Source organism: Oncorhynchus clarkii, chromosome 17, assembly GCF_045791955.1.
Source record: "Oncorhynchus clarkii lewisi isolate Uvic-CL-2024 chromosome 17, UVic_Ocla_1.0, whole genome shotgun sequence".
Lineage (NCBI taxonomy): Eukaryota > Metazoa > Chordata > Actinopteri > Salmoniformes > Salmonidae > Oncorhynchus > Oncorhynchus clarkii.
In genome coordinates this window covers 9157956-9185427 of record NC_092163.1, presented here as the reverse complement: position 1 = coordinate 9185427, position 27472 = coordinate 9157956, and the positions used below count along the sequence as shown (strand labels likewise).

The window sequence follows — 27472 nt, the reverse complement described above, 5'->3', positions numbered from 1 at the left end:
TCATCAGGGAAGGCCAGTGGGTCCAACCGGTCCCTGAAGACCCTTTCTCACCTGAAGGCTCTCCTCAGCACAAGTGCTTCTTCATCCACCACATCTCGCACGAATGGGCATGCCATTGTCAGAGCAGAAAGGAACACACAATTTTGGGCCTTCATATAGGCTAGTGGCCACACCTGGTGCTGGGGGGGGGGTGGGCAAAAGAGGGCGATGCCTTATAACGATGACTTGGTTGTACTGATTGCTGGGAAAATAAAAAAAACCTTAGAAAGATGCCACCGTCCTGTGTGCTCACAATAAGAGCTCATATGTCATGGCTCACTTGACTTTACGAGAATATACCTAATTTTTATTTTGAGCTGTGTCATCTTCTTGGAGCTGGGGGAGGAAAGAAAAATAATGATTAATACATTTGTGTTACAGTTAGCATACAGTGTACATTGAAGGCATATCTCACCTCCCTCTCAAGGTTTTTTATTTCAAGGTCCAGTTTCCTAATTGTCCTCTTTTTTATTTCGAACTCCAGTGCAAGATTTTCCATCTTTTTCTTCTTGTACTGAATGTCTATGTCTGCCAGTTCTATTTGGCACCGGAGGTGGTTGCCATACAACTTTCTGATAGCTTGTGAGCTCTGTGAACACAATACAATTAGCGCAGCTGGAATTTGGCAGGATGTGGTGTCCTTTTATTAATACGCACTATGTTGCCAGGCTGGTTTTCCCACTGTATAGCATCTGGGTCCTGTAAAAGAAATTAGATTTTTTGATTTTGATGAGGACTCCTCACCATTGTAGAGTAAATAGTACTTTCACAGTCTTAACATGATACCTCATGCCTTCTGGAATCCAGAGAGATGGTCTCCTCCTCATCATCGTCTCCATCATGTGCTGTTGCTGCTGCACTGGGGCCTTCACCCTATCACATTTAATCGGATTCATATTGAAGCTAGTAGACAAGACATGCCAGGCCTACAGTATGCCTTTGATGGAGTACTCACTGGATCAGCATCGTCTGGTGCTTGTGCTGGTGGCTCTAACAGGAACACAGTGCTGCCAGACACTGCAAGGCAATAGGTAAACCAAAGTCAGACAGTCCAAATTGATTCAATATGAATGTGGTTGTATCCCATGTAGAGATGGAAGGACATACCTTGAATGAAGCGGGTGGCATCTTGGGAGGAACCTATGCTCGTCTCTTTCCCCCCAGGGATCCCCTCTAAGACGGGCCTGCCTTTATTTAGCTCCAAGGCCATGTCCTCTGCTGGGGTAAGGTCAGCCTTTGGTGACCCACCACCCGTGCCTTGTCTGTGGGTATTCTTTTTCACTGCTAAAACAGTACAGACAATGTGTGAGCAGGCACCTTCTGGGTACAATATATGCTTGTGCTTTGTTAAATATTAGTCAGGGACCATACCATTCTGCAGAATGTTCTTGTATTTGATTTTGACCTGCTGCCATGTCCGTTTTGGCCCGTTCATGTTTAATCTACACACACACACACACACACACACACACACTTAATGGAGTCACACTGCAAAAAATTACTTGGTATTTTTGTCTTGTTTTCAGTAAAAATATCAAAAATTTTATCATAGCTTTATACAGTGTGATGGAGTTACTTTACACAATTTCACTCATATCTGCAGTGCATTTCAATAAAAAAAATTAACCGTTTCATAATTACAGTACAACTGCATTTTTGGAGATGTGAATTAAATATTTGAATTGTAATTGTGATGTTTCAGCAGAGCGGTGAGTGTGTAATTGTGCACTACTTACGCATTCAGGCGGTCTGCAATACTTTGCCACGCTTTTTCTCTTTGCTTTATCACTGTGGCGGTGTTGCCTTTCTTCTTAATTATATCTTTTACCTCCTCGTATGCCTCCATGAGGATTTGTGCTTCCGACGGGGAAAAGTACGCGGCTCTAGTTGCCATGGTAAATCAGTTAATCTGTGATCTGTGGCGGGGTCTATTTGAGTGAGCCGTGAGCGCGCACCTATCCAGGATTGGTTTCACCTGGCTTAATGAATCCGTGTCTGCTCATCCTGGCTTGGTCTTTGTGCAACCAATTAAGCCTGGACGCACATGTTTTGGCTTCATTGAGCTCAGCTGAGTCATTTATCCCGGATGTCTTAATTCTACTTTTGTGCAACAGGCCCCAGGGCTCGTAGGAGTTCTGATCTAGCATCAGTTTTTGACGTTTAGATCATAATGATTATATGGACAGATCCTAGATCAGTACTCCTACTCTGAGGTCCTTTCTGGATACAGACTGTGATCTTGGGCAAACTGTGTTGGGTTGACAGTCGCTGGATCGGGGTTCTAGTAGGATCCCTATGTTTGTTTATACGTAAACTATTCATTGATCATGTATATTTGGTGAACGAGTCACTAGCTCTTGTTGCTGTTATTTGTAAGGATTTTACAGGGTAGGATGAAGGTCTTTCATTGGCCTGGCCATAACTACTGTCACACAATATCTGAATACTTGGTCAGATGAAATCAGGGAACGATATTTCTGGAAGAATCTCTGTTTTAATTTGTTCATGAGTAACAGGTTCAGACCCATATCAGGACTGACTTCACAGAAGTACTGTAGGTTAACACTGGTGATGAATATGAGGGTTTCATCTCTCTTTAAAAATAATCAATATATTCTCTGTTTCTTATCTCTTTATTGGGCTTTTATTCACTTCCAAATGATTCATAATTAAAGTTGGATAAATGCATCAAGAAACAAGACCAAGACTTAAGCCCTTCTATCTATACATGTTCAAATTGTTTTATCCTCCAAATGTCTTTATAAAAGTAGATCCATAGCCGACACATGGTGTCTCCCAGTGAATCAGGGGCTCCACCAGTTCCTAACCAGTCCTGTTGTAAACCATATCACCGCCCCTGTCAACCCTCCCATGACAACACCTCCAAAACCACCTGTCAGAACTCCCATCAACAACCCCGTCCCTATGGCGACGAAGAGCTCCAATCTGTCACCGACAATTCTCTGCCTGTCCTCCTTCCTCCATTGGGATCTGTAGCGCTCCCTCTCCTCCACCTCATTGGTCCGCACTGCCAAGAGAAAGACACACCCCTCTTTACTCACAGGGGAAAACAGTCACCAAGGTGAAATAGATCTATGTTCTTTGAGGGAAGTGTATGAAAAAGAACCTCCTAAATACTATATTGTTCTGTATTTTACTGCATTTTAACTATTGTGAATAAGTATAATTAAGTAAATGGCACAGATTATTTATTCAACGTATTTCACAAATCACCATTGGATGGAGAGCTTTCACTAAAACACTGATAAGGAGATATTTCTATTAATGGAGAAAGATGAAGTAGCCCCTGATCTGAGGTCAGCCTTGGTGTTTTAGTCCTATAAAGGGGTCCTGACAGGATTCTATAGGTTGGAGAAAGATAACGAAGCCCCTAGACACTGATCTGAGGTCAGACTAACGTTTCCTTCCTATTGAAACAATGGAATGCAATGTGTAATATTTTTGGGGGATGACCAAATTCACATAGAAATGTAAGTTATAGATCTGCCACTCTTATTGAATGCAAGTCTAAGAAGCAGAAGATATGTTCTATGTATGCTATTTCTATGCTTCCCACTCTTAAGTGTAGCTTTTGCATCTTTAAGTTTCGGTTTCGTTCGCCAGTTTAAAACCATAGACATCGGCCGTGTTCCAGAGAATCTAAACCGTGATGTCACATGGGTAAATTGTGACTGATTGACTGATCTACAAATGATATTGAGCAGATATTTATGATGCAAGGTGATTTGTAGATCAGTCAGTCTTGACACACACATCTTTACTCACAAGGGAGAGCGGTCACCAAGCTGCAATACATCTACATTCTTTGAGGGAAGTGTATGAAAAATAACCGTATAAATAATGTATTGTATTGTACTGTATTATTACTATCAACTATTGTTAATAAGTAAAAAAATATAATTATATGGTAGAGATAATTTCAACAACAGATTTCACAATTCACAGCTAGATAGAGTGCTTTCTCCAAAAGACACGAAAAGGAGCTATTTCTCTTTATGGAGAAAGATGAAGTAGCCCCCAGACACTGATCTGAGGTCAGTTTTGTGTTTTGGGCCTGTAAGTAGGGCCTGACAGGATTGGATAGGTTGGAGAAAGATGAAGTAGCCCCCAGACACTGATCTGAGGTCAGTTTTGTGTTTTGGGCCTGTAAGTAGGGCCTGACAGGATTGGATAGGTTGGAGAAAGATGAAGACGCCCCTAGACACTGGTCTGAGGTCAGTTTTGTGTTTTGGGCCTGTATGTAGGGCCTGACAGGATTGGATAGGTTGGTGAAAGATGAAGACGTCCCTAGACACTGGTCTGAGGTCAGTTTTGTGTTTCAGTCTTATAAAGGCATTGACAGTATTGGATAAGTGCAATCAAGGTGTAGAAATATTCACAGAGCATTTCAAAGAGTAAGGTGGAACTACAGTACAGGTCCTAATGGCTGTCCTAGGATCAGATTACCCTGACTAAATACTAACCAAACCATTAAAGAGTAAGGTGGAACTACAGTATAGCTTTAACACAGGTCCCAATGGCTGTCCTAGGATCAGATTACCTGACTAAATACTAACCAAACCAGAAAACCTTTGCCATTTACTGGATGCTAAAATTCTAATAGTTATCCTAATTTCAGTTTATGCGACAAAACAAACAGTCGCTGTGTAGAGAATCACTGCACCATTTAAAACGTTTTGCCATCATTCATTGTATTTCCAGCTGTTTGAAGCTACAAAACCCAAAGTGAAAGACGCAAAAAACAACATTCAGGAACGGTAAGCATAGAAATAGCACGCATAGAACATACCGGTTCTTAGACTTGCTTCCAATGAGAATGAAATATCTGTAACTGACATTTCTATGTGAATTTGGTCGGGTCGTCCAAAAAGCTACATACAGTATTGTAACTTAAAAGCGCTAAACCCTATCTAGCAGATATACAGTGGACCATATAGAACGCAGTGTGTTGTTTTATGTTGGGTCACTCACCCACTGTAGGATTCTGGAAAACAGCAGTGCTCTGTGCAGCTCTGACCAGTTCATTTCTGTAGCATGCCTCGATTTGGCTTTGGACTCTATCTCCCATGATCCTTCGCTGATACTCCTCTGGCTTCTCCCTAGAGAGACTGGCTGATGAGGTGGGAAATGTAGTCATTGGACTTTGTTCTGTTATGTAACATTCTCCACATTGGAGTCTGGCCTGAGCAAGGCACTGGTACATAGACACACTATCTACTAATCACTGGTACATAGACACACTATCTACTAATCACTGGTACATAGAGACACTATCTCCTAATCACTGGTACATAGAGACACTATCTACTAATCACGGGTACATAGATACACCATCTACTAATCACTGGTACATAGACACACTATCTACTAATCACTGGTACATAGAGACACTATCTACTAATCACGGGTACATAGATACACTATCTACTAATCACTGGTACATAGAGACAGTATCTACCAATCACTGGTACATAGAGATACTATCTACTAATCCCTGGTACATAGATACACTATCTACTAATCACTGGTACATAGACACACTATCTACAAATAACTGGTACATAAACACACTATCTACTAATCACTGGTACATATACACTATCTCCCTCTCACTGGTACATAGAGACACTATCTACTAATCACTGGTACATAGATACACCATCTACTAATCACTGGTACATAGACACACTCTATACTAATCACTGGTACATAGAGACACTATCAGCCTGGGAGGGGTGATCCTCAGTAGGGATATAAAGGGACATCAGCCTGGGAGGGGTGATCCTCAGTAGGGATATAAAGGGACATCAGCCTGGGAGGGGTGGTCCTCAGTAGGGATATAAAGGGACATCAGCCTGGGAGGGGTGATCCTCAGTAGGGATATAAAGGGACATCAGCCTGGGAGGGGTGGTCCTCAGTAGGGATATAAAGGGACATCAGCCTGGGAGGGGTGGTCCTCAGTAGGGATATAAAGGGACATCAGCCTGGGAGAGGTGGTCCTCAGTAGGGATATAAAGGGACATCAGCCTGGGAGGGGTGGTCCTCAGTAGGGATATAAAGGGACATCAGCCTGGGAGGGGTGGTCCTCAGTAGGGATATAAATGGACATCAGCCTGGGAGGGATGGTCCTCAGTAGGGGATATAAAGGGACATCAGCCTGGGAGGGGTGGTCCTCAGTAGGGATATAAAGGGACATCAGCCTGGGAGGGGTGATCCTCAGTAGGGATATAAAGGGACATCAGCCTGGGAGGGGTGGTCCTCAGTAGGGATATAAAGGGACATCAGCCTGGGAGGGGTGGTCCTCAGTAGGGATATAAAGGGAAAACAACATCTTTTGAACTGAGTGTTACTTGCAAATTGCTTAAACTAACCTCTGATCAAATAAGTTTCCAGTGGTCTCTTGTATGAATAACCAACACATGTAGACTACACACATCCTAGACTCTATCAGGTGAACCATCACATGTAGACTACACACATCCTAGACTCTATCAGGTGAACCATCACATGTAGTCTACACACATCCTAGACTCTATCAGGTGAACCATCACATGTAGACTACACACATCCTAGACTCTATCAGGTGAACCATCACATGTAGACTACACACATCCTAGACTCTATCAGGTGAACCATCACATGTAGACTACACACATCCTAGACTCTATCAGGTGAACCATCACATGTAGACTACACACATCCTAGACTCTATCAGGTGAACCATCACATGTAGACTACACACATCCTAGACTCTATCAGGTGAACCATCACATGTAGACTACACACATCCTAGACTCTATCAGGTGAACCATCACATGTAGACTACACACATCCTAGACTCTATCAGGTGAACCATCACATGTAGACTACACACATCCTAGACTCTATCAGGTGAACCATCACGTGTAGACTACACACATCCTAGACTCTATCAGGTGAACCATCACGTGTAGTCTACACACATCCTAGACTCTATCAGGTGAACCATCACATGTAGTCTACACACATCCTAGACTCTATCAGGTGAACCATCACATGTAGACTACACACATCCTAGACTCTATCAGGTGAACCATCACATGTAGACTACACACATCCTAGACTCTATCAGGTGAACCATCACATGTAGTCTACACACATCCTAGACTCTATCAGGTGAACCATCACATGTAGTCTACACACATCCTAGACTCTATCAGGTGAACCAACACATGTAGACTACACACATCCTAGACTCTATCAGGTGAACCAACACATGTAGACTACACACATCCTAGACTCTATCAGGTGAACCATCACATGTAGTCCACACACATCCCAGAAATAGACCCCCCCTCCCAAAATCAAACATCAGTCATTTTCAATCTGCGACACTGGAAGAGCAATGTTCATGACTCGTACACTAAGAGCATTTAAATTATTTGAAACGGTCGCCATTTTATGCTTCCTCATCAGCTGATGCTAATCTTTAACATTCATTGTAATTGATGGAAGACATGAACTGAATCTAGAATGTTCACACTAACTGTTATAATACATGATAGAAGACATGAACTGAATCTAGAATGTTCACACTAACTGTTATAATACATGATAGAAGACATGAACTGAATCTAGAATGTTCACACTAACTGTTATAATACATGATAGAAGACATGAACTGAATCTAGAATGTTAAACACTTTAACTGTTATAATACATGATATAAGACATGAACTGAATCTAGAATGTTAAACACTTTAACTGTTATAATACATGATAGAAGACATGAACTGAATCTAGAATGTTCACACTTTACCTGTTATAATACATGATAGAAGACATGAACTGAATCTAGAATGTTAAACACTTTAACTGTTATAATACATGATAGAAGACATGAACTGAATCTAGAATGTTCACACTAACTGTTATAATACATGATAGAAGACATGAACTGAATCTAGAATGTTCACACTAACTGTTATAATACATGATAGAAGACATGAACTGAATCTAGAATGTTAAACACTTTAACTGTTATAATACATGATGGAAGACATGAACTGAATCTAGAATGTTAAACACTTTAACTGTTATAATACATGATAGAAGACATGAACTGAATCTAGAATGTTCACACTTTAACTGTTATAATACATGATGGAAGACATGAACTGAATCTAGAATGTTCACACTTTAACTGTTATAATACATGATAGAAGACATGAACTGAATCTAGAATGTTCACACTAACTGTTATAATACATGATAGAAGACATGAACTGAATCTAGAATGTTAAACACTTTACCTGTTATAATACATGATAGAAGACATGAACTGAATCTAGAATGTTAACACTTTAACTGTTATAATACATGATAGAAGACATGAACTGAATCTAGAATGTTAAACACTTTACCTGTTATAATACATGATAGAAGACATGAACTGAATCTAGAATGTTCACACTAACTGTTATAATACATGATAGAAGACATGAACTGAATCTAGAATGTTCACACTTTAACTGTTATAATACATGATAGAAGACATGAACTGAATCTAGAATGTTAAACACTTTAACTGTTATAATACATGATAGAAGACATGAACTGAATCTAGAATGTTCACACTTTACCTGTTAAAATACATGATAGAAGACATGAACTGAATCTAGAATGTTAAACACTTTAACTGTTATAATACATGATAGAAGACATGAACTGAATCTAGAATGTTCACACTAACTGTTATAATACATGATAGAAGACATGAACTGAATCTAGAATGTTAAACACTTTACCTGTTATAATACATGATAGAAGACATGAACTGAATCTAGAATGTTAACACTTTACCTGTTATAATACATGATAGAAGACATGAACTGAATCTAGAATGTTAACACTTTAACTGTTATAATACATGATAGAAGACATGAACTGAATCTAGAATGTTAAACACTTTAACTGTTATAATACATGATAGAAGACATGAACTGAATCTAGAATGTTAACACTTTAACTGTTATAATACATGATAGAAGACATGAACTGAATCTAGAATGTTAACACTTTAACTGTTATAATACATGATAGAAGACATGAACTGAATCTAGAATGTTAAACACTTTAACTGTTATAATACATGATAGAAGACATGAACTGAATCTAGAATGTTAAACACTTTACCTGTTATAATACATGATAGAAGACATGAACTGAATCTAGAATGTTAAACACTTTAACTGTTATAATACATGATAGAAGACATGAACTGAATCTAGAATGTTAACACTTTACCTGTTATAATACATGATAGAAGACATGAACTGAATCTAGAATGTTAAACACTTTAACTGTTATAATACATGATAGAAGACATGAACTGAATCTAGAATGTTAAACACTTTACCTGTTATAATACATGATAGAAGACATGAACTGAATCTAGAATGTTAACACTTTAACTGTTATAATACATGATAGAAGACATGAACTGAATCTAGAATGTTAAACACTTTAACTGTTATAATACATGATAGAAGACATGAACTGAATCTAGAATGTTCACACTTTACCTGTTAAAATACATGATAGAAGACATGAACTGAATCTAGAATGTTAAACACTTTAACTGTTATAATACATGATAGAAGACATTAACTGAATCTAGAATGTTAAACACTTTAACTGTTATAATACATGATAGAAGACATGAACTGAATCTAGAATGTTCACACTTTAACTGTTATTATACATGATAGAAGACAAACTGAGTCAGACAGTAATACAGAGAAGTACCACTTGGAGAATGATAGAAGACAAACTGAGTCAGACAGTAATACAGAGAAGTACCACATGGAGAATGATAGAAGACAAACTGAGTCAGACAGTAATACAGAGAAGTACCACATGGAGAATGATAGCGTCATACAGTTCATGAAAAACCCTTGTAGAATCCTTGTCAGTCTGTGGGACATAACGTTGCATTGTGTTGCTAATCTGTTACGCATGTGTGTGTGTGCCCGTGTATGTGTGCATGCTAGTGTGTGTAGTGTGTGTGGGTGTATGGATGTGTGTCTGTGCCTGGGTGTGACATTGTGGCCAGCCGGGTGCTGCTCCCCTCCTACACTGGTGTGTGTGTGTGTGTGTGTGTGTGTGTGTGTGTGTGTGTGTGTGTGTGTGTGTGTGTGTGTGTGTGTGTGTGTGTGTGTGTGTGTGTGCGTGTGTGTGTGCGCGTGAGTGAGAGTCATTGTACCCAGCCCAGCTGAGTGCTGCTCTCCTCCCACTCCTCTATGTTAAGCTGAGCTCCAGTGAGACAGTCTGGTCAGTCTGTGTGTTTGACAGAGGAATGAACACACCATCACAGATCTCTACTACTACACAGTGTTACACTACCCAGGACAGGACTCTACTACTCCACAGTGTTACACTTCACAGGACAGGACTCTCCTACTCCACAGTGTTACACTTCCCAGGACAGACCTCTCCTACTCCACAGTGTTACACTTCACAGGACAGGACTCTCCTACTCCACAGTGTTACACTTCACAGGACAGGACTCTCCTACTCCACAGTGTTACACTTCCCAGGACAGACCTCTCCTACTCCACCGTGTTACACTTCACAGGACAGGACTCTCCTACTCCACAGTGTTACACTTCACAGGACAGGACTCTCCTACTCCACAGTGTTACACTTCCCAGGACAGACCTCTCCTACTCCACAGTGTTACACTTCACAGGACAGGACTCTCCTACTCCACAGTGTTACACTCCACAGGACAGACCTCTTCATTCTGTCCACTGGTAGAGAGCAGCAGAGTCCTCTGGGGTTTGGAACAGTAAGTAGTATCATGGTTATCTCTGTAACTGTCTTATCATGTCAGAAGGACTGTTTTGATTCTGTTGCTTTCTGAAATGTCTAAGAGTTACTGGTTATTATGTTATTATGTCATATAAATAACATGTTATCGCATGTTATTAGGCTAATATGTTGGGACATGTTATAATTATAATATGTTGGGACATGTTATAATTCTAATATGTTGGGACATGTTATAATTCTAATATGTTGGGAATTGTTATTATGTGTGTATACATTAACATAAACACAGGTTCAGAGTATTTACAATGTATTTCTTCATCATGTCCTGGCAGGAATATTGTTGTTGACCCGTCTGAGGATGTGGAAGAGGAGGGGTTTATAGTGACCATCACTGTTTCTACCATAAGACACAGAACTACTGGATATTCAACCAAGAGGAAAGAGACAGATCCATTAATGTGGAAGAGGAGGGGTTTATAGTGACCATCACTGTTTCTACCATAAGACACAGAACTACTGGATATTCAACCAAGAGGAAAGAGACAGATCCATTAATGTGGAAGAGGAGACCATCTCTGTTTCTACCATAAGACACAGAACTACTGGATATTCAACCAAGAGGAAAGAGACAGATCCATTAATGTGGAAGAGGAGACCATCTCTGTTTCTACCATAAGACACAGAACTACTGGATATTCAACCAAGAGGAAAGAGACAGATCCATTCCTGCAACAATCCCGAGACGTACAAGAACACGTTATCAAGGGGAACTTCTGTCACCTGTAATCATTGTTTTGGAGAAGAGAGGAGATTTGACGCCATCTTGACAACACTCATCATCTAGTGAAAACCAGGGGAAACACACCAGGCCCAGTTGCAAGCAAAGTTCTTGAACAGAACTGTTTGGGACTTTTGCACGTCGCCATGGCGTCCACAGGTCTACAGCTACTTGGCCTCCTATTGGCCGTGATGGGCTGGGTGGGCGGGGCTCTCGTCTGCGCCGCCCCCTTGTGGCGAGTCTCCGCCTTTGCGGGCGGGGAGATCGTGATCGCCCAGGTTCTCTGGGAGGGGCTATGGATGACGTGTTTGTCCCAGAGTACGGGACAGATCCAGTGTAAGACTTACGATTCTACCCTGGCCCTCCCCGTCTCCGCCCAGGTGTCCCGTACCCTCTCCGTGCTCTCCCTCCTCTTCTGCCTCTTCGCCCTCCTGCTAGGCGTGGCTGGGGCTAAGTGCACCAAGTGTCTAGGGGAAGGAGCCTACTCGTCCAAGGCTAGGCTAGCCCGCGTGGCTGGGGCTCTGTTCTTCTTCTCTGGGCTGCTCTACCTGATACCCATCTGCTGGACGGCCTACGCCGTGGTCAGGGATTTTTACGATCCAAAAGTCGCCGCGCCGCTGAAGAGAGAGTTAGGCCCCGCCTTGTATCTAGGCTGGGGGGCGGGAATTCTGCTGCTGGTTGGAGGGGCTCTGCTAAACGCAGGCTCCTCCCCTCCAGGGGTTAGGGCAACGCCTACTTTTGGGGGAGGTGGGAGGAGTAACCCACTGCCCGTGGTGGTAGAGGAGAAGGAGTATGTTTGAACCGTCCCACACCAGGGTTGTGTTCATTACTTTGTGAGAAAATGGACTGAAACAGGGAGGGACTACCTGAACGCGTCCAATAAGAAATGTTCATTTTTGTTGTCCAATGTAAAACTTTTTGCAACATTATGCCCTAATGATTACAACCCCGTCACTAAACTCTCAGTGAAGGAGAGACAGGTCAACATGTAAATAAGAAAATGCTTATGATTACGTTTCAGAAAATCTGCATGATTATTCTCCATTTCTTTATGACCACTTGTAGACAGCTTGGTTATTTTGTTATGACATCATCTTCTAGTTGTTTTCATTATGACATCATCTTCTAGTTGTTTTCATTATGACATCATCCTCTAGTTGTTTTTATTCTGATTTGAGTTTTCTGTGTTAACTTCTTCTTGGTGAGTGTAATTTATACATGAAATAATAAAGTATTTTACAACATGTTTGTCTACTACACTCATATTTACAAGTTATTTGTTTTAGCTACTACACTCATATTTACACGTTATTTGTTTTAGCTACTGCAGTCATGTATTTACAAGTTGTTTGTTCCAGCTACTGCAGTTGTTTGTCAGAGTAGAAGGACAATGTGTGATGCACTTGTGTCAGTGTGGGAGGTGAAATGCATCGTGGGATGTGTTAATAACTAAATGTTTATTAATGTGACATAACTGTCATTTCTCAGATTCCACACTGCCCCCTCTCTCTCTCTGTGTGTGTGTGTGTGTGTGTGTGTGTGCGTGTCTGACAGGTGTTTGTGTGTATGCCAGACTCCTTGTGTGAGCAGTGTTTGTGTGTGTGTGCGTGTGTGTTGTATACAGAGTGGTTATACAGTAGCACAAAGGCAGAGTACAGGACACAGACAAAGACCATCTGTATAACATGTGCCAGGACAAGAGTCAGCCACAACATATTAACCCAGTCACGTGAACACGTACGACAGCATAGAAACAGAATCTATAGACCGGGCTCTCCCCATTCAAGTCAATGAAAGTTCCATATAGAGGTTACAAGTCCTTTCTAGAGATTCTATTTCTATGATAGTTCCATACAACAACAATGGACTCCATTATTACAGGGCTTTCCAGAACTGCGTTAAAATACTTGCTGATGACACAACAGTGGTCGGCCTGATCACCAACAACGATGAGACAGCCTATAGGGAGGATGCCAGAGACCTGGCCGTGTGGTGCCAGGACAACAACCTCTCCCTCAACGTAATAAAGACAAAGGAGATGATTGATGACTACCAGGCGGTGTCAGAGGAAGGCCCTAAAACTTGTCATGACTCCAGCCACCCTAGTCATAGACTGTTCTCTCTGATACCGCACGGCAAGCGGTACCGGAGCACCAAGTCTATGTCCAAGAGGCTTCTAAACAGCTTCTACCCCAACCTCCATCTCTTCATTCAAGGAATCAATCAGGGACACTCTTACTGACAGTTGTGGCTGCTTCGTGTGATGTATTGTTATCCCTACCTTCTTGCCTTTGTGCTGTTGTCTGGGCCCAATAATGTTTGTACCATGTTTTATGCTGCTACCATGTTGTGCTGCTGTGATGTTGTGTTGCTACCATGTTGTTGTCATGTGTTGCTGCCATGCTATGTTGTTGTCTTAAGTCTCTCTTTATGTAGTGTTGTGGTGTCTTGTTGTGATGTGTGTTTTGTCCTACATGTTTATTTTTAATCCCAGCTACCATCCCCGCAGGAGGCCTTTTGCCTTTTGGTAGGCCGTCATTATAAATAAGAATTTGTTCTGAACTGACTTGCCTACTTAAATAAAGCTTGAATATATATATATATATTTTAAAGGTCTGGTGCTTTCCTCTGGGTCTCAAGGTGCTTTAAAAAAACGAACCCCATCCACTACCAATGTAACCTTTAATTTAACTAGGCAAGTCAGTTAAGAACAAATTCTTTTTGACAATGATGGACGACGCTGGGCCAATTGTGCGCCCTGCCCTATGGTACTCCCAATCATGGCTGGTTGTGATACAGCCTGGAATCAAACCAGGGTGTCTGTAGTGACACCTCAAGCACTGAGATGAAGTGCCTGACACTGCTGTGCCACTCGGGAGCCAAAAATGTGGTATATCTGAGAAATGAACAACAGCCATGTTGTGGAACTACTATTAGCAATCAACTCATAGAATGGCAAAGACAATTACACTTTTACACTTTGACAATATTTACAGGGAAGGCCTCTAGACCTAAACCAAACTACAGTTCCACTATATATCCACAAGGGGGCAGTAGAGGTGTATTTTTCACAGAAACAAAGTCATCTTTCACACAGAGGGAGAGGGTGTATCTCAATAGTCTAGTGGCTTTACTCTCCTTGTCTCTCCGCTTGCCTTTGTGCTGATTTCAAAATACAAGATAGGACAACACACAGATAGCAATGTGAAGGATGGCTAATGGGCATTTGTCAAGTCATCTCACGTTCTATACAGATGAAGGAAAGGAGACATAAAAGATTAGGAAGCCAAGCCAGACTATTGAGATGCATCCCCTACTGGACAAGCGTCTCCATAGTTACTGAAACAGCATGGGGATTTTAAGGGTCACATTCCGTAGTGAGTTGTTCTAAGTTCAGGGAAGTAAAGACATGGGGATTTTAAGGGTCACATTCCGTAGTGAGTTGTTCTAAGTTCAGGGAAGTAAAGACTTGGGGATTTTAAGGGTCACATTCCGTAGTGAGTTGTTCTAAGTTCAGGGAAGTAAAGACTTGGGGATTTTAAGGGTCACATTCCGTAGTGAGTTGTTCTAAGTTCAGGGAAGTAAAGACTTGGGGATTTTAAGGGTCACATTCCGTAGTGAGTTGTTCTAAGTTCAGGGAAGTAAAGACTTGGGGATTTTAAGGGTCACATTCCGTAGTGAGTTGTTCTAAGTTCAGGGAAGTAAAGACTTGGGGATTTTAAGGGTCACATTCCGTAGTGAGTTGTTCTAAGTTCAGGGAAGCAAAGACTTGGAGATGACATTTTTTTGGTTGAAAAGGTCAGACACAGTTAAGCAATGTTAAATTAAATGAACCTGGACTAGCCTATCAAATGCTATATGCTTAGGCTAGTCAATGTTGTGACCTCAATACAAGTATCTGTGTGGAAGGGCGAGCATGTTCATTTGGACCAGTGACCAAAGTTCCAGCGCTTAAAAGAACTCTTTGCACCAGGCAGGAATGTTACAGCGCGCGAAGAGATTCCGACCAAGTCAGGAGCGCGCACACAAACACATTGGGTCAACGTGCACCACCACCTCTTATTCCACACACACACACACACACACAATAACAACTAATATAACGTGTAAATTTAAACACAGGGCATGTGACCTTCTGTGTGACTCTTTAACAATGTTCTGATTAGTATTTGTCCCGGGGAATGCGAGGCGAGCTGGCAAACTCCTCCTGGCGCGAGGTCAGCATTACATAGAGGCATTCTGGAACAACGGTGGCTTTTAAACACGTTGAAGTGTTTGACATAAGATGTGAAGTTGTACTTTTACATGGTTATGTGTTGTTTTAGTAGCCTTCTGAGAAATGGCTCTAGGTATTGTCTAGCGCTCGCCAACAGGCTGCCAAGTGACGACTGCATTGAAAAATAGAAGTTTAAGTTTAAGTTTAGCTGTGTGTTGCCGCTTTCCATGTTGTCTGTTGTCTGTAGCTTGTGAGGTGTGGAAACACTTTGTTACTTTTATGAATTTTGTCTTGCTGCTTTTTGTTTTATGTTGCTCTGTCTGTATGCTACGTCTTGCTTGTCCTATGTTGCTCTGTCTGTATGCTACGTCTTGCTTGTCCTATGTTGCTCTGTCTGTATGCTATGTCTTGCTTGTCCTATGTTGCTCTGTCTGTATGCTACGTCTTGCTTGTCCTATGTTGCTCTGTCTGTATGCTATGTCTTGCTTGTCCTATGTTGCTATGTCTTGCTTGTTCTATGTTGCTATTGTCTATATTGTAATTGTTTTTAATAACCTGCCCAGGGACTGCGGTTGAAAATTTGCCGGCTGGCTAAAACCGGCACTTTTACTGAAACGTTGATTAATGTGCACTGTCCCGGTAAAAATAAAAAATAAACTCAAACTCAATGGGTTACATTTTGGCTACAGTCAATGCGGATGTTATTGCATCTGTGACGGATGACACGAACAGCTCTCGGTCAAAAGCAATGTCAGAGAGTTCGGGAAACAATAACAGTAGAATAGATACTTTGTAACCAGTTTCAAATTGTTTCATCTAACCATTCGTTACCACGGATACAATGTATCGCCGCTTGACTCAGTTGAAAAAGAAAGTTTCCTCACTGGAGAATGTTGGGAATTGTTTCCCTTAAAGCGACAGAGTACTTGTACACTGTGTCTGGTTGGGTAGCTGACGCCTTGAGGGTGTACTGTCTCTTTAAGAAAAACGGGCATCCTCTCTGTAGCGTAGATTAGAGAAACCGGGGACTTTTTCAGTTTTGACGTTTGCAAAAACAACCTGCAGAAAATAAATAGTCGAGCGGCGACCTTTGAGTCTGTCTAGTTAGAGCCCTAGGAGGCAGTTCCTCAGCCCGGGGTGGCAATTGGCTGCGCGTGCACTCACTGCGACTCCCCTCTTGTGTCTCGCTCGATCCATTTCCTATCACGCGTTCTGTAAAATTGCCTACACACACACGCACGATGTGGTTTGCGTGTGTATGCGTGCACCGGAACCCAAAGTCCGTCGGTGGCGTCGGCAAATTTGAAGATTAACGAGGTTATCTTCCATTCGACCCGCGGAGAGAGAGAGAGAGGACCAGAAAGCACAGACTGCTGCCCCGACCTGCTTGCGTGTCGAGGCGGAAAGGGAGCTTGGCTCTGGCCAGCTGCGTTGTTGGACTGGATCGAATTGGACTCCGCGAAGAGCAGTAGGACTATATAAAGACAGGAGGGGAAATATGAGCGATAAACGGATGTCGCGGTGGTATTTTGGGGGGCTCGCCTCCTGTGGGGCTGCCTGCTGCACCCATCCTCTGGACCTCATCAAAGTAAGTGCTGGAGAGAGGGAGACCCTAGAACCCCCTAGCAGGATTATAGTCGACCTACAGAGGCTGCAGGCCCGCTAGTCAGCCAGCTGTTTACCTGGGAAACTAGGGACAACAACTGCCCTAATTCCATCCTATGTTATAAAATACTAAACGGGCTACTGGGATCCATCCAAACGGAACACAGCGCCCTGCTGATGATTGGAGAAAATAGGACAGAAAATGAAAGTTGTAGAATCATTTTGTCTCTTTCTCTCGTCTAGCCTAGTGACATGACTGTGTGTGTCGTCTGTGTCCCGCGGAGGTACGGGAAGCAGTGATCGGCCTTGTTAAGCGCGATCTCTCCAGTTCACTGACCGGCTAACCGCGCCGTTACCGTGCAAAGTAAACAGGGTTGGGCCTAGTCGAACTGTAGCGTTATAGCCGTCTCATATTACGGATAACTTACAGTAGTAGTAGCCACATGCTCTACTGTTGTCATTGAGCATGTTCACACCAGGGTCATCTTGAAGTCAGGAATAGCACACACAGAATGACATATCCTAACTCTACAGTAGGCCTGTGTGCGGTATAGCGTGTGTAGGCTTAATTAACACGCCTGATGAACACTGCAGGTCCCAGCTGAACTGTACTGGCCTGTTAATGCATCCAGCATAGTTTCTGGAACCGTCCTGGAAAGTGAAGGAAAATACCAGAGCCAGCACAGTGCGGTTGTGGTCCTATAGTGTAACAGGCAACAGGATGACAGATGCATACAAGTAGGTCAGTGTGTAGTATAATTATATAGACGTGGTATGAAATTACAGCACTAACTAGCAGTCTTAAAGCAGCTGGGGCTTCCTGTGTGTAGCGTCTCTGTGTTTGAGTGTACTAAGAGGTCTGGGCCTTAATGGCACAGGTGGTAGTCCACAAGGAAGGCCTGTAACTGCAGGGTTGCTGGTTCAAACCCTGCTCCAGATGCTTTCCCTTCGATCGCTGTATCTGTATTGGTAGTGGGAGGAGCTAGTGTTGGACAGAGGGTAGTGGGTGGAGCTAGTGTTGGACAGAGGGCAGTGGGTGGAGCTAGTGTTGGACAGAGGGCAGTGGGTGGAGCTAGTGTTGGACAGGGGGTAGTGGGTGGAGCTAGTGTTGGACAGAGGGTAGTGGGTGGAGCTAGTGTATGACAGAGGGTAGTGGGTGGAGCTAGTGTTGGACAGAGGGAAGTGGGTGGAGCTAGTGTTGGACAGAGGGCAGTGGGTGGAGCTAGTGTTGGACAGGGGGTAGTGGTAGGAGCTAGTCTTGTACAGAGGGTAGTGGGAGGAGCTAGTGTTGGACAGAGGGTAGTGGGTGGAGCAAGTGTTGGACAGAGGTGTGTGTGTTTGGAGTTGATAGTGTAGCCTAGACAGCCTGTCTCAACTCGCCTACTTAGAAAAGTCTAAAGGTGTATAATTACTTTGCTGGAGAGTCCCCCACACACACACATACACAAACACAAATGTCAGGGAGAATGTACAGGCCAGGGTCATCTACTGTTGTCATGGAGAATGTACAGGTCAGGGTCATCTACTGTTGTTATGGAGAATGTACAGGCCAGGGTCATTACTGTTGTCATGGAGAATGTACAGGCCAGGGTCATCTACTGTTGTCATGGAGAATGTACAGGCCAGGGTCATCTACTGTTGTCATGGAGCATGTACAGGCCAGGGTCATCTACTGTTGTCATGGAGAATGTACAGGCCAGGGTCATCTACTGTTGTCATGGAGAATGTACAGGCCAGGGTCATCTGGATGTCTAGAATAGATCCACCCATCCTGGTCTATCCTGTAGGCTGGTGCAGAGAGAGAGAGAGATGCATAATCCTCAGGGAGATCTCAAGAGTTGACAAACCTGCCAGAACAAGACAAACAAGATGTGTATGAAGCATTGGTCCTCTGAAGCTAGCCATGCCCAGAGCCATCTGTTCAGGGAGTTGGGTCAGCCTTTAGAACGGACACCATGTTAGTTGCCTTCATTCTCAAACTGTTGGTGATGTCACAATAGGAGAGAGCCTCTGACAATTCCCTATGAAATAACCCGCTGGAAACGAGCAAAATATAGCAGTGAATTTTACACATGTTTTTATTGATTAGCATTCTGCATAATGTGTATCCAAGTGTTGTGTTATCAACAAATCTCATATCTGGTTTCACTGGACATCTTCATAGTTCTAAAAACCTATCAGAAATACACAGCGCAACGTGAAAGTGTAAATTATCACTTATCAACGGCTATGGAGTTCAGACAGAAACTGACCACGTTTGACACAAACCGACAACCTACGACCACGCCCCGTTCAAAGACACAAATGTTTTGTCTCGCCCTCCCTCTGAATGCCACACATAAAACAATCTGTCTCAACTTGAAGCTTCGCCTCAAGGCTTACAAGTCCTGCTGTAACATGTTTCCTCCCCTTCATCTACACTGATGTGGATTTAACAAGTGGTATCAATAGAGGATCCTAGATTCACCTGGTCAGTCTATTTAATGGAAAGAGTTATTCATGTTTTGTCCACTGTATATGACTCTAGCCTAGCTTCTCTTCTTCTCCTGAAGCTAGCCTAGCCTAGCTTCTCTTCTTCTCCTGAAGCTAGCCTTGCCTAGCTTCTCTTCTTCTCCTGAAGCTATCCTTGCCTAGCTTCTCTTCTTCTCCTGAAGCTAGCCATGCCTAGCTTCTCTTCTTCTCCTGAAGCTAGCCTAGCCTAGCTTCTCTTCTTCTCCTGAAGCTAGCCTAGCCTAGCTTCTCTTCTTCTCCTGAAGCTATCCTTGCCTAGCTTCTCTTCTTCTCCTGAAGCTAGCCATGCCTAGCTTCTCTTCTTCTCCTGAAGCTAGCCATGCCTAGCGTCTCCTCTTCTCCTGAAGCTAGCCATGCCTGGCCTAGCTTCTCCTCTTTTTGTGAAGCTAGCCATGCCTGGCCTAGCTTCTCCTCTTTTCCTGAAGCTAGCCATGCCTGGCCTAGCTTCTCCTCTTTTCCTGAAGCTAGCCATGCCTGGCCTAGCTTCTCCTCTTTTCCTGAAGCTAGCCATGCCTGGCCTAGCTTCTCCTCTTTTCCTGAAGCTAGCCATGCCTGGCCTAGCTTCTCCTCTTTTCCTGAAGCTAGCTATGCCTGGCCTAGCTTCTCCTATTTTCCTGAAGCTAGCCATGCCTGGCCTAGCTTCTCCTCTTTTCCTGAAGCTAGCCATGCCTGGCCTAGCTTCTCCTCTTTTCCTGAAGCTAGCCATGCCTGGCCTAGCTTCTCCTCTTTTCCTGAAGCTAGCCATGCCTGGCCTAGCTTCTCCTCTTTTCCTGAAGCTAGCCATGCCTGGCCTAGCTTCTCCTCTTTTCCTGAAGCTAGCCATGCCTGTCAGAGTGCTGGTGAGCAGCGCTCCCTCACTTTTTTCAATTTGAGAATACATAGACCTCAAACTATTTCTGGAAAATAATTCTAAATAAATTATTTTTAATTACCACAAATATTCCATGAAAAACATTAGGCTATTTATTTGGTTTGTCATTCTATGCATAGCAGCCTAGAGGTAGATAAATGGTGGTTCCTTCCCTGTCGTCTCTCTGACGGTGGTGAGAAGGATGAAGAACTGAACCTGTGTGTGCACTGCGGAGGCCAATCAGAACGTTCAGAATCAGCAGCAGTTTGTTCTCCTGAAGCTAGCCGTGCCTCTCCTCTCTGACCTAGTGAAGCTAGCCGTGCCTCTCCTCTCTGACCTAGTGAAGCTAGCCGTACCTCTCCTCTCTGACCTAGTGAAGCTAGCCGTGCCTCTCCTCTCTGACCTAGTGAAGCTAGCCGTGCCTCTCCTCTCTGACCTAGTGAAGCTAGCCGTGCCTCCTCTCTGACCTAGTGAAGCTAGCCATGCCTCTCCTATCTGACCTAGTTCCAACAACATACTGTTGTTACTACGCCTGTTTAGTCTGGCATGAAGTCAGTTGCCCTAGTAACACCCTGAGGGGAGGATCAGGATCTCACTTGTGTGTGTGTGTGTGTGTGTGTAACTTGAAACAACTTAACACCCACATCTAAGTTATGGCATTGTCTTCCTATCAGTATTAGAATCTATTGAGTCATGACTGTAACAATGGAACAGTGTGTTGGTGATGTGACTCAGGACTAGCTGGAGGTCAGAGGTTAAATGCTGACTTTCTCTTTTTGGGAAAAGGCCCCAGCTCTGCATTTTTGACTTACAGTGTCATTAGAGGAGATACTTACTATACCCTGACTATCTTCTCTAGTCATCAGAGACTAGAGTCAACAAACTCACTCACTTATTTGTTAGTTATTTAATGAATCATTCATGCACTTTTGTTTTAGTAGTTGGTTCAGTCATTCGTTCACTCATTGCACTGTGTCCTGACTGGAGAGATTATTGAGTACCAGCCAGGTCCTGTAGCTACCAGCTATCTTTGTCTGTATTCGGGGTGTGAATTATCTACTCACACCAGGGGGGGGGAGAGAGAGAGAGAGAGAGACTGCTATTTACAGTTAGCGAGAGGGAGTGGATGATGGAGAGAAAGAGGGAAGGAAAAATAATGAAATAGAGAGAGAGATGGATGGAGGGAGGGAGGGAAGGAGGGAGGGAGTTTGTGTTCCATAGTTGAAGGCCTCGGCGGCCTTTGAGCTCAAACAGTTCTGATAAGCCGGTGGGAGCGAGAGACGTGATTGGCCGGATGGAGGCCACACTTGGAGCAGAGCCCAGTCGATAAAAAGCCCTCTGAGAAGAACAATACATTACACTGTCAGAGAGAGACATAAGGAAGGAGGGAGAGAGTTCAAAGGAAGTCAGAATTACCTACAAAAAACCTGTTCCCTGTACACACGAGAATGTCAGTAATTGTGACATTCCAACTACTGCTACCACTACAACTGTCACAACCCCATATCTACAGCTATCTCCACTGACTCACTATCTCCACTGACTCACTACTACTACATGTACTACTATCTCCACTGACTCACTACTACTACATTATACTACTATCTCCACTGACTCACTATCTCCACTGACTCACTATCTCCACTGACTCACTACTACTACATGTACTACTATCTCCACTGACTCACAACTAGTACATTATACTACTATCTCACAACTACTACATTATACTACTATCTCCACTGACTCACAACTACTACATTATACTACTATCTCCACTGACTCACAACTACTACATTATACTACTATCTCACAACTACTACATTATACTACTATCTCCACTGACTCACAACTACTACATTATACTACTATCTCCACTGACTCACAACTACTACATTATACTACTATCTCCACTGACTCACAACTACTACATGTACTACTATCTCCACTGACTCACAACTACTACATTATACTACTATCTCCACTGACTCACAACTACTACATTATACTACTATCTCTATAGACAGTAACTACTACATGGTACTACTATCTCTATAGACAGTAACTACTACATGGTACTACTATCTCTATAGACAGTAACTACTACATGGTACTACTACTACATGGTACTACTATCTCTATAGGCAGTAACTACTACATTATACTACTATCTCTATAGACCGTAACTACTACATGGTACTACTATCTCTATAGGCAGTAACTACTACATGGTACTACTATCTCTATAGACAGTAACTACTACATGGTAGTACTACATGGTACTACTATCTCTATAGACAGTAACTACTACATGGTACTACTATCTCTATAGACCGTAACTACTACATGGTACTACTATCTCTATAGGCAGTAACTACTACATTATACTACTATCTCTATAGGCAGTAACTACTACATGGTACTACTATCTCTATAGACAGTAACTACTACATGGTACTACTATCTCTATAGACAGTAACTACTACATGGTACTACTACATGGTACTACTATCTCTATAGACAGTAACTACTACATGGTACTACTACATGGTACTACTATCTCTATAGACAGTAACTACTGCATGGTACTACTATCTCTATAGACAGTAACTACTACATTGTACTACTAAATTGTACTACTATCTCTATAGACAGTAACTACAACGTGGTACTACTACATGGTACTACTATCTCTATAGACAGTAACTACAACATGGTACTACTACATGGTACTACTATCTCTATAGACAGTAACTACTACATGGTACTACTATCTCTATAGGCAGTAACTACTACATGGTACTACTATCTCTATAGGCAGTAACTACTACATGGTACTACTACATGGTACTACTATATCTATAGACAGTAAACTATAACAGACCTCAAGGACAGCGTGTGTGTGTGTGTGTGCACGGCGATGTGTGTGTAGATTTATCTCTACCATAAGTCAGTGACACGCCCGTTCCTGTCATCGTGTACCACCTCACAGATCACCACAGTTACAACCAGGTCAGCTGAGCTATAAACACTCAGACAGCAGCATGACAGACAGAAACACGCTGTCTGTCTGTCTGTCACGCTAGTGTGTGTCTCTGTCTGTCTTAGCGAGAGAGACAGTTCCACAGTCACTAAGAAATATCCACACTGATGACTGACTGTGGTAATGATGATGAAGATACAGTATATTGATTGTATTTGTAATGATGAAGATGATGAATTAGTGATTTTGTGTGTGTGTGTGTGTGTGTGTGTGTGTGCTTAGGTCCACCTGCAGACCCAGCAGAAGGGAAAGATGGGGATGGTGAGCATGGCCATGCAGGTAGTGAAGAACGATGGAGCTCTGGCTCTGTACAACGGACTCAGCGCATCACTCTGCAGACAGGTAGGAGGATGGAGAGGGGGTGGTAGAGAGGGGAGAGGGGTGTGGTAGGAGGATGGAGAGGGTGTGTGGTAGAGAGGGGGGAGAGGGTGTGTGTAAGAGAGGGGGGGGGGAGAAGGAGAGGGTGTGTGTTAGAGAGAGGGGGAGAAGGAGAGGGTGTGTGTTAGAGAGAGGGGGAGAAGGAGAGGGTGTGTGTTAGAGAGGGGGGAGAAGAAGAGGGTGTGTGTTAGAGAGAGGGGGAGAAGGAGAGGGTGTGTGTTAGAGAGGGGGGAGAAGGAGAGGGTGTGTGTTAGAGAGGGGGGAGAAGGAGAGGTTGTGTGTTAGAGAGGGGGAGAAGGAGAGGGTGTGTGTTAGAGAGGGGGGAGAAGGAGAGGGTGTGTGTTAGAGAGGGGGGGAGAAGGAGAGGGTGTGTGTTAGAGAGAGGGGGAGAAGGAGAGGGTGTGTGTTAGAGAGGGGGGAGAAGGAGAGGGTGTGTGTTAGAGAGGGGGGGAGAAGGAGAGGGTGTGTGTTAGAGAGGGGGGAGAAGGAGAGGGTGTGTGTTAGAGAGAGGGGGAGAAGGAGAGGGTGTGTGTTAGAGAGAGGGGGAGAAGGAGAGGGTGTGTGTTAGAGAGGGGGGAGAAGGAGAGGGTGTGTGTTAGAGAGAGGGGGAGAAGGAGAGGGTGTGTGTTAGAGAGAGGGGGAGAAGGAGAGGGTGTGTGTTAGAGAGGGGGGAGAAGGAGAGGGTGTGTGTTAGAGAGGGGGGAGAAGGAGAGGGTGTGTGTTAGAGAGGGGGGAGAAGGAGAGGGTGTGTGTTAGAGAGAGGGGGAGAAGGAGAGGGTGTGTGTTAGAGAGGGGTGATGGCCTAAGAACAGTGGGTTAACTGTCTTGTTCAGGGGCAGAACGACAGATTTGTACCTTGTCAGCTCGGGGATTTGATCTTGCAACCTTTCGGTCACTAGTCCAACATTCTAACCACTAGACTACCTACCGCCCCAGTGCCTCACCTGGATCCAGTTTGTTTCATTGGCCGAGTGGAAGTTATTGCATCAGAGGAAATTCTCTATGTGAAGATAGACCAGTAGTAGGAGTGTCAGTTGGTTACCACGGTAACACACAGCGAGGAATCTGGTGTAGGGCGAAGTTGGCCATAGACACTGATCTTTGGTCTGTTTAGCATTTTCCCCACTAATGGTTAAGGTTGGGATTGAGGGAGGGAAGCTGATCCTAGATCTGTACCTAAGGAAAACTGGTTGGGGTGTTGAAACATCCTGTTAACGCCTCTATTGACATCTCTCTCTGGAGAGGAGCTGTTTCCTGTTTGGGACAGTGTCAGTTAGTGGTGGATTGAAGCTGTGACACAACTAGAATGTCAATTTGTGGTACTTTTTCTCTCTCCTCTGCCCTCTACTATTGTATCTCTCTCTCTCCTCTGCCCACTACTATTGTCTCTCTCTCTCTCCTCTGCCCACTACTATCACCTCCCTCCCTCCCTCCCTCCCTTCCTTCCTTCCTTCCTTCCTTCCTTCCTTCCTTCCTCCCTCTAGATGTCCTATTCTCTAACTAGGTTTGCTATCTATGAGACAGTCAGAGACATGTTGAGCAGCAGTAACCAGGGGCCCATGCCTTTCTACCAGAAGGTGCTGCTGGGGGCCTTCGGAGGTAGGGACACAGACACACACACACACAGACACACACAGACACACACACACACAGACACAGGCTTGCTCAACCATGCATGTATGCTGAACACACGCTGTCACAGTCCGAGGGTAATGCTCACACACAGTCTGAGGGTAATGCTCACACACAGTCTGAGGGTAATGCTCACACACAGCCTGAGGGTAATGCTCACACACAGCCTGAGGGTAATGCTCACACACAGCCTGAGGGTAATGCTCACACACAGTCCAAGGGTAATGCTCTCACACACAGTCCAAGGGTAATGCTCACACACAGTCCAAGGGTAATAATCACACACAGCCTGAGGGTAATGCTCACACACAGTCTGAGGGTAATGCTCACACACACAGCCCGAGGGTAATGCTCACACACACACAGTCCAAGGGTAATGCTCTCACACACAGTCCAAGGGTAATGCTCACACACACAGCCCGAGGGTAATGCTCACACACACAGTCCGAGGGTAATGCTCGCACACAGTCCAAGGGTAATGCTCACACACAGTCCAAGGGTAATGCTCTCACACACAGTCCAAGGTTAATGCTCACACACAGTCCGAGGGTAATGCTCACACACACAGTCCGAGGTTAATGCTCACACACAGTCCGAGGGTAATGCTCACACACACATTCTGAGGGTAATGCTCACACACACATTCTGAGGGTAATGCTCACACACCCATTCTGAGGGTAATGCTCACACACCCATTCTGAGGGTAATGCTTACACACACATTCTGAGGGTAATGCTCACACACAGTCCGAGGGTAATTCTCACACAGTCCGAGGGTAATGCTCACACAGTCCGAGGGTAATGCTCACACAGTCCGAGGGTAATGCTCACACAGCCCGAGGGTAATGCTCACACACACATTCTGAGGGTAATGCTCACACACACATTCTGAGGGTAATGCTCACACACACATTCTGAGGGTAATGCTCACACACAGTCCGAGGGTAATGCTCACACAGTCTGAGGGTAATGCTCACACACACAGTCAGGGGGTAATGCTCACACACACATTCTGAGGGTAATGCTCACACACACATTCTGAGGGTAATGCTCACACACACAGTCTGGGGGTAATGCTCACACACACAGTCTGAGGGTAATGCTCACACACACAGTCTGAGGGTAATGCTCACACACACAGTCTGGGGGTAATGCTCACACACACAGTCTGGGGGTAATGCTCACACACACACAGTCTGAGGGTAATGCTCACAAACACAGTCTAAGGGTAATGCTCACACACACAGTCTTGTACAGCCAACCTTGTGGGGACACACAATTCAGTCCCATTCAAAATCCTATTTTCCCTAACCTTAACCCCTAACCTTATCCCTAAAACTAACCCTAACTTAATTCTAACACTAATGCTTACCTTAACCCTAAACCTCTATTAATGGCATTTGACCTTGTTGTGTCTAACAAAATGTCCCCAGTTGGTAAAATCTTTGTTATTTTATAATAATAATTCCACACTAATCTCTGTCATGCGTCTAGGTTTTACTGGCGGGTTCATTGGTACTCCTGCAGACATGGTGAACGTCAGGTCAGAGAAACACCTTGTTAACACACACAGCTCTCTTGCATTTTA

General features: G+C 43.8%; 2 protein-coding genes across 4 annotated transcripts in view; both read left to right on the top strand.

Annotated features, from left to right (window-relative positions):
* The first annotated feature begins 10822 nt into the window (after window positions 1–10822).
* LOC139369547 (claudin-9-like) lies at window positions 10823–12842 on the top strand. Of its 2 annotated transcripts, XM_071108792.1 has the most exons (3): window positions 10823–10888; window positions 11205–11253; window positions 11524–12842. In XM_071108792.1, the coding sequence occupies exon 3, from the start codon at window positions 11797–11799 to the stop codon at window positions 12448–12450; it is 654 nt and encodes a 217-aa protein (XP_070964893.1). In that variant the 5' UTR covers window positions 10823–10888; window positions 11205–11253; window positions 11524–11796; the 3' UTR covers window positions 12451–12842. The 2 variants fall into 2 exon arrangements, with proteins under 2 accessions (XP_070964893.1, XP_070964894.1); XM_071108793.1 differs by lacking the exons at window positions 10823–10888; window positions 11205–11253 and adding an exon at window positions 11334–11351.
* Window positions 12843–16958: 4116 nt separating this feature from the next.
* LOC139370218 (mitochondrial dicarboxylate carrier-like) overlaps window positions 16959–27472 on the top strand; it is a 34701-nt gene continuing 24187 nt past the window's right edge. The window contains exons 1-4 of one of the 2 annotated variants that reach the window (XM_071109571.1): window positions 16959–17454; window positions 24098–24217; window positions 25738–25852; window positions 27379–27427. In XM_071109571.1, the coding sequence (XP_070965672.1) occupies window positions 17365–17454; window positions 24098–24217; window positions 25738–25852; window positions 27379–27427 (374 nt within the window). In that variant the 5' untranslated portion in view covers window positions 16959–17364. The remainder of the gene's footprint in view (window positions 17455–24097; window positions 24218–25737; window positions 25853–27378; window positions 27428–27472) is intronic. The other variant, XM_071109572.1, reaches the window with a different exon arrangement.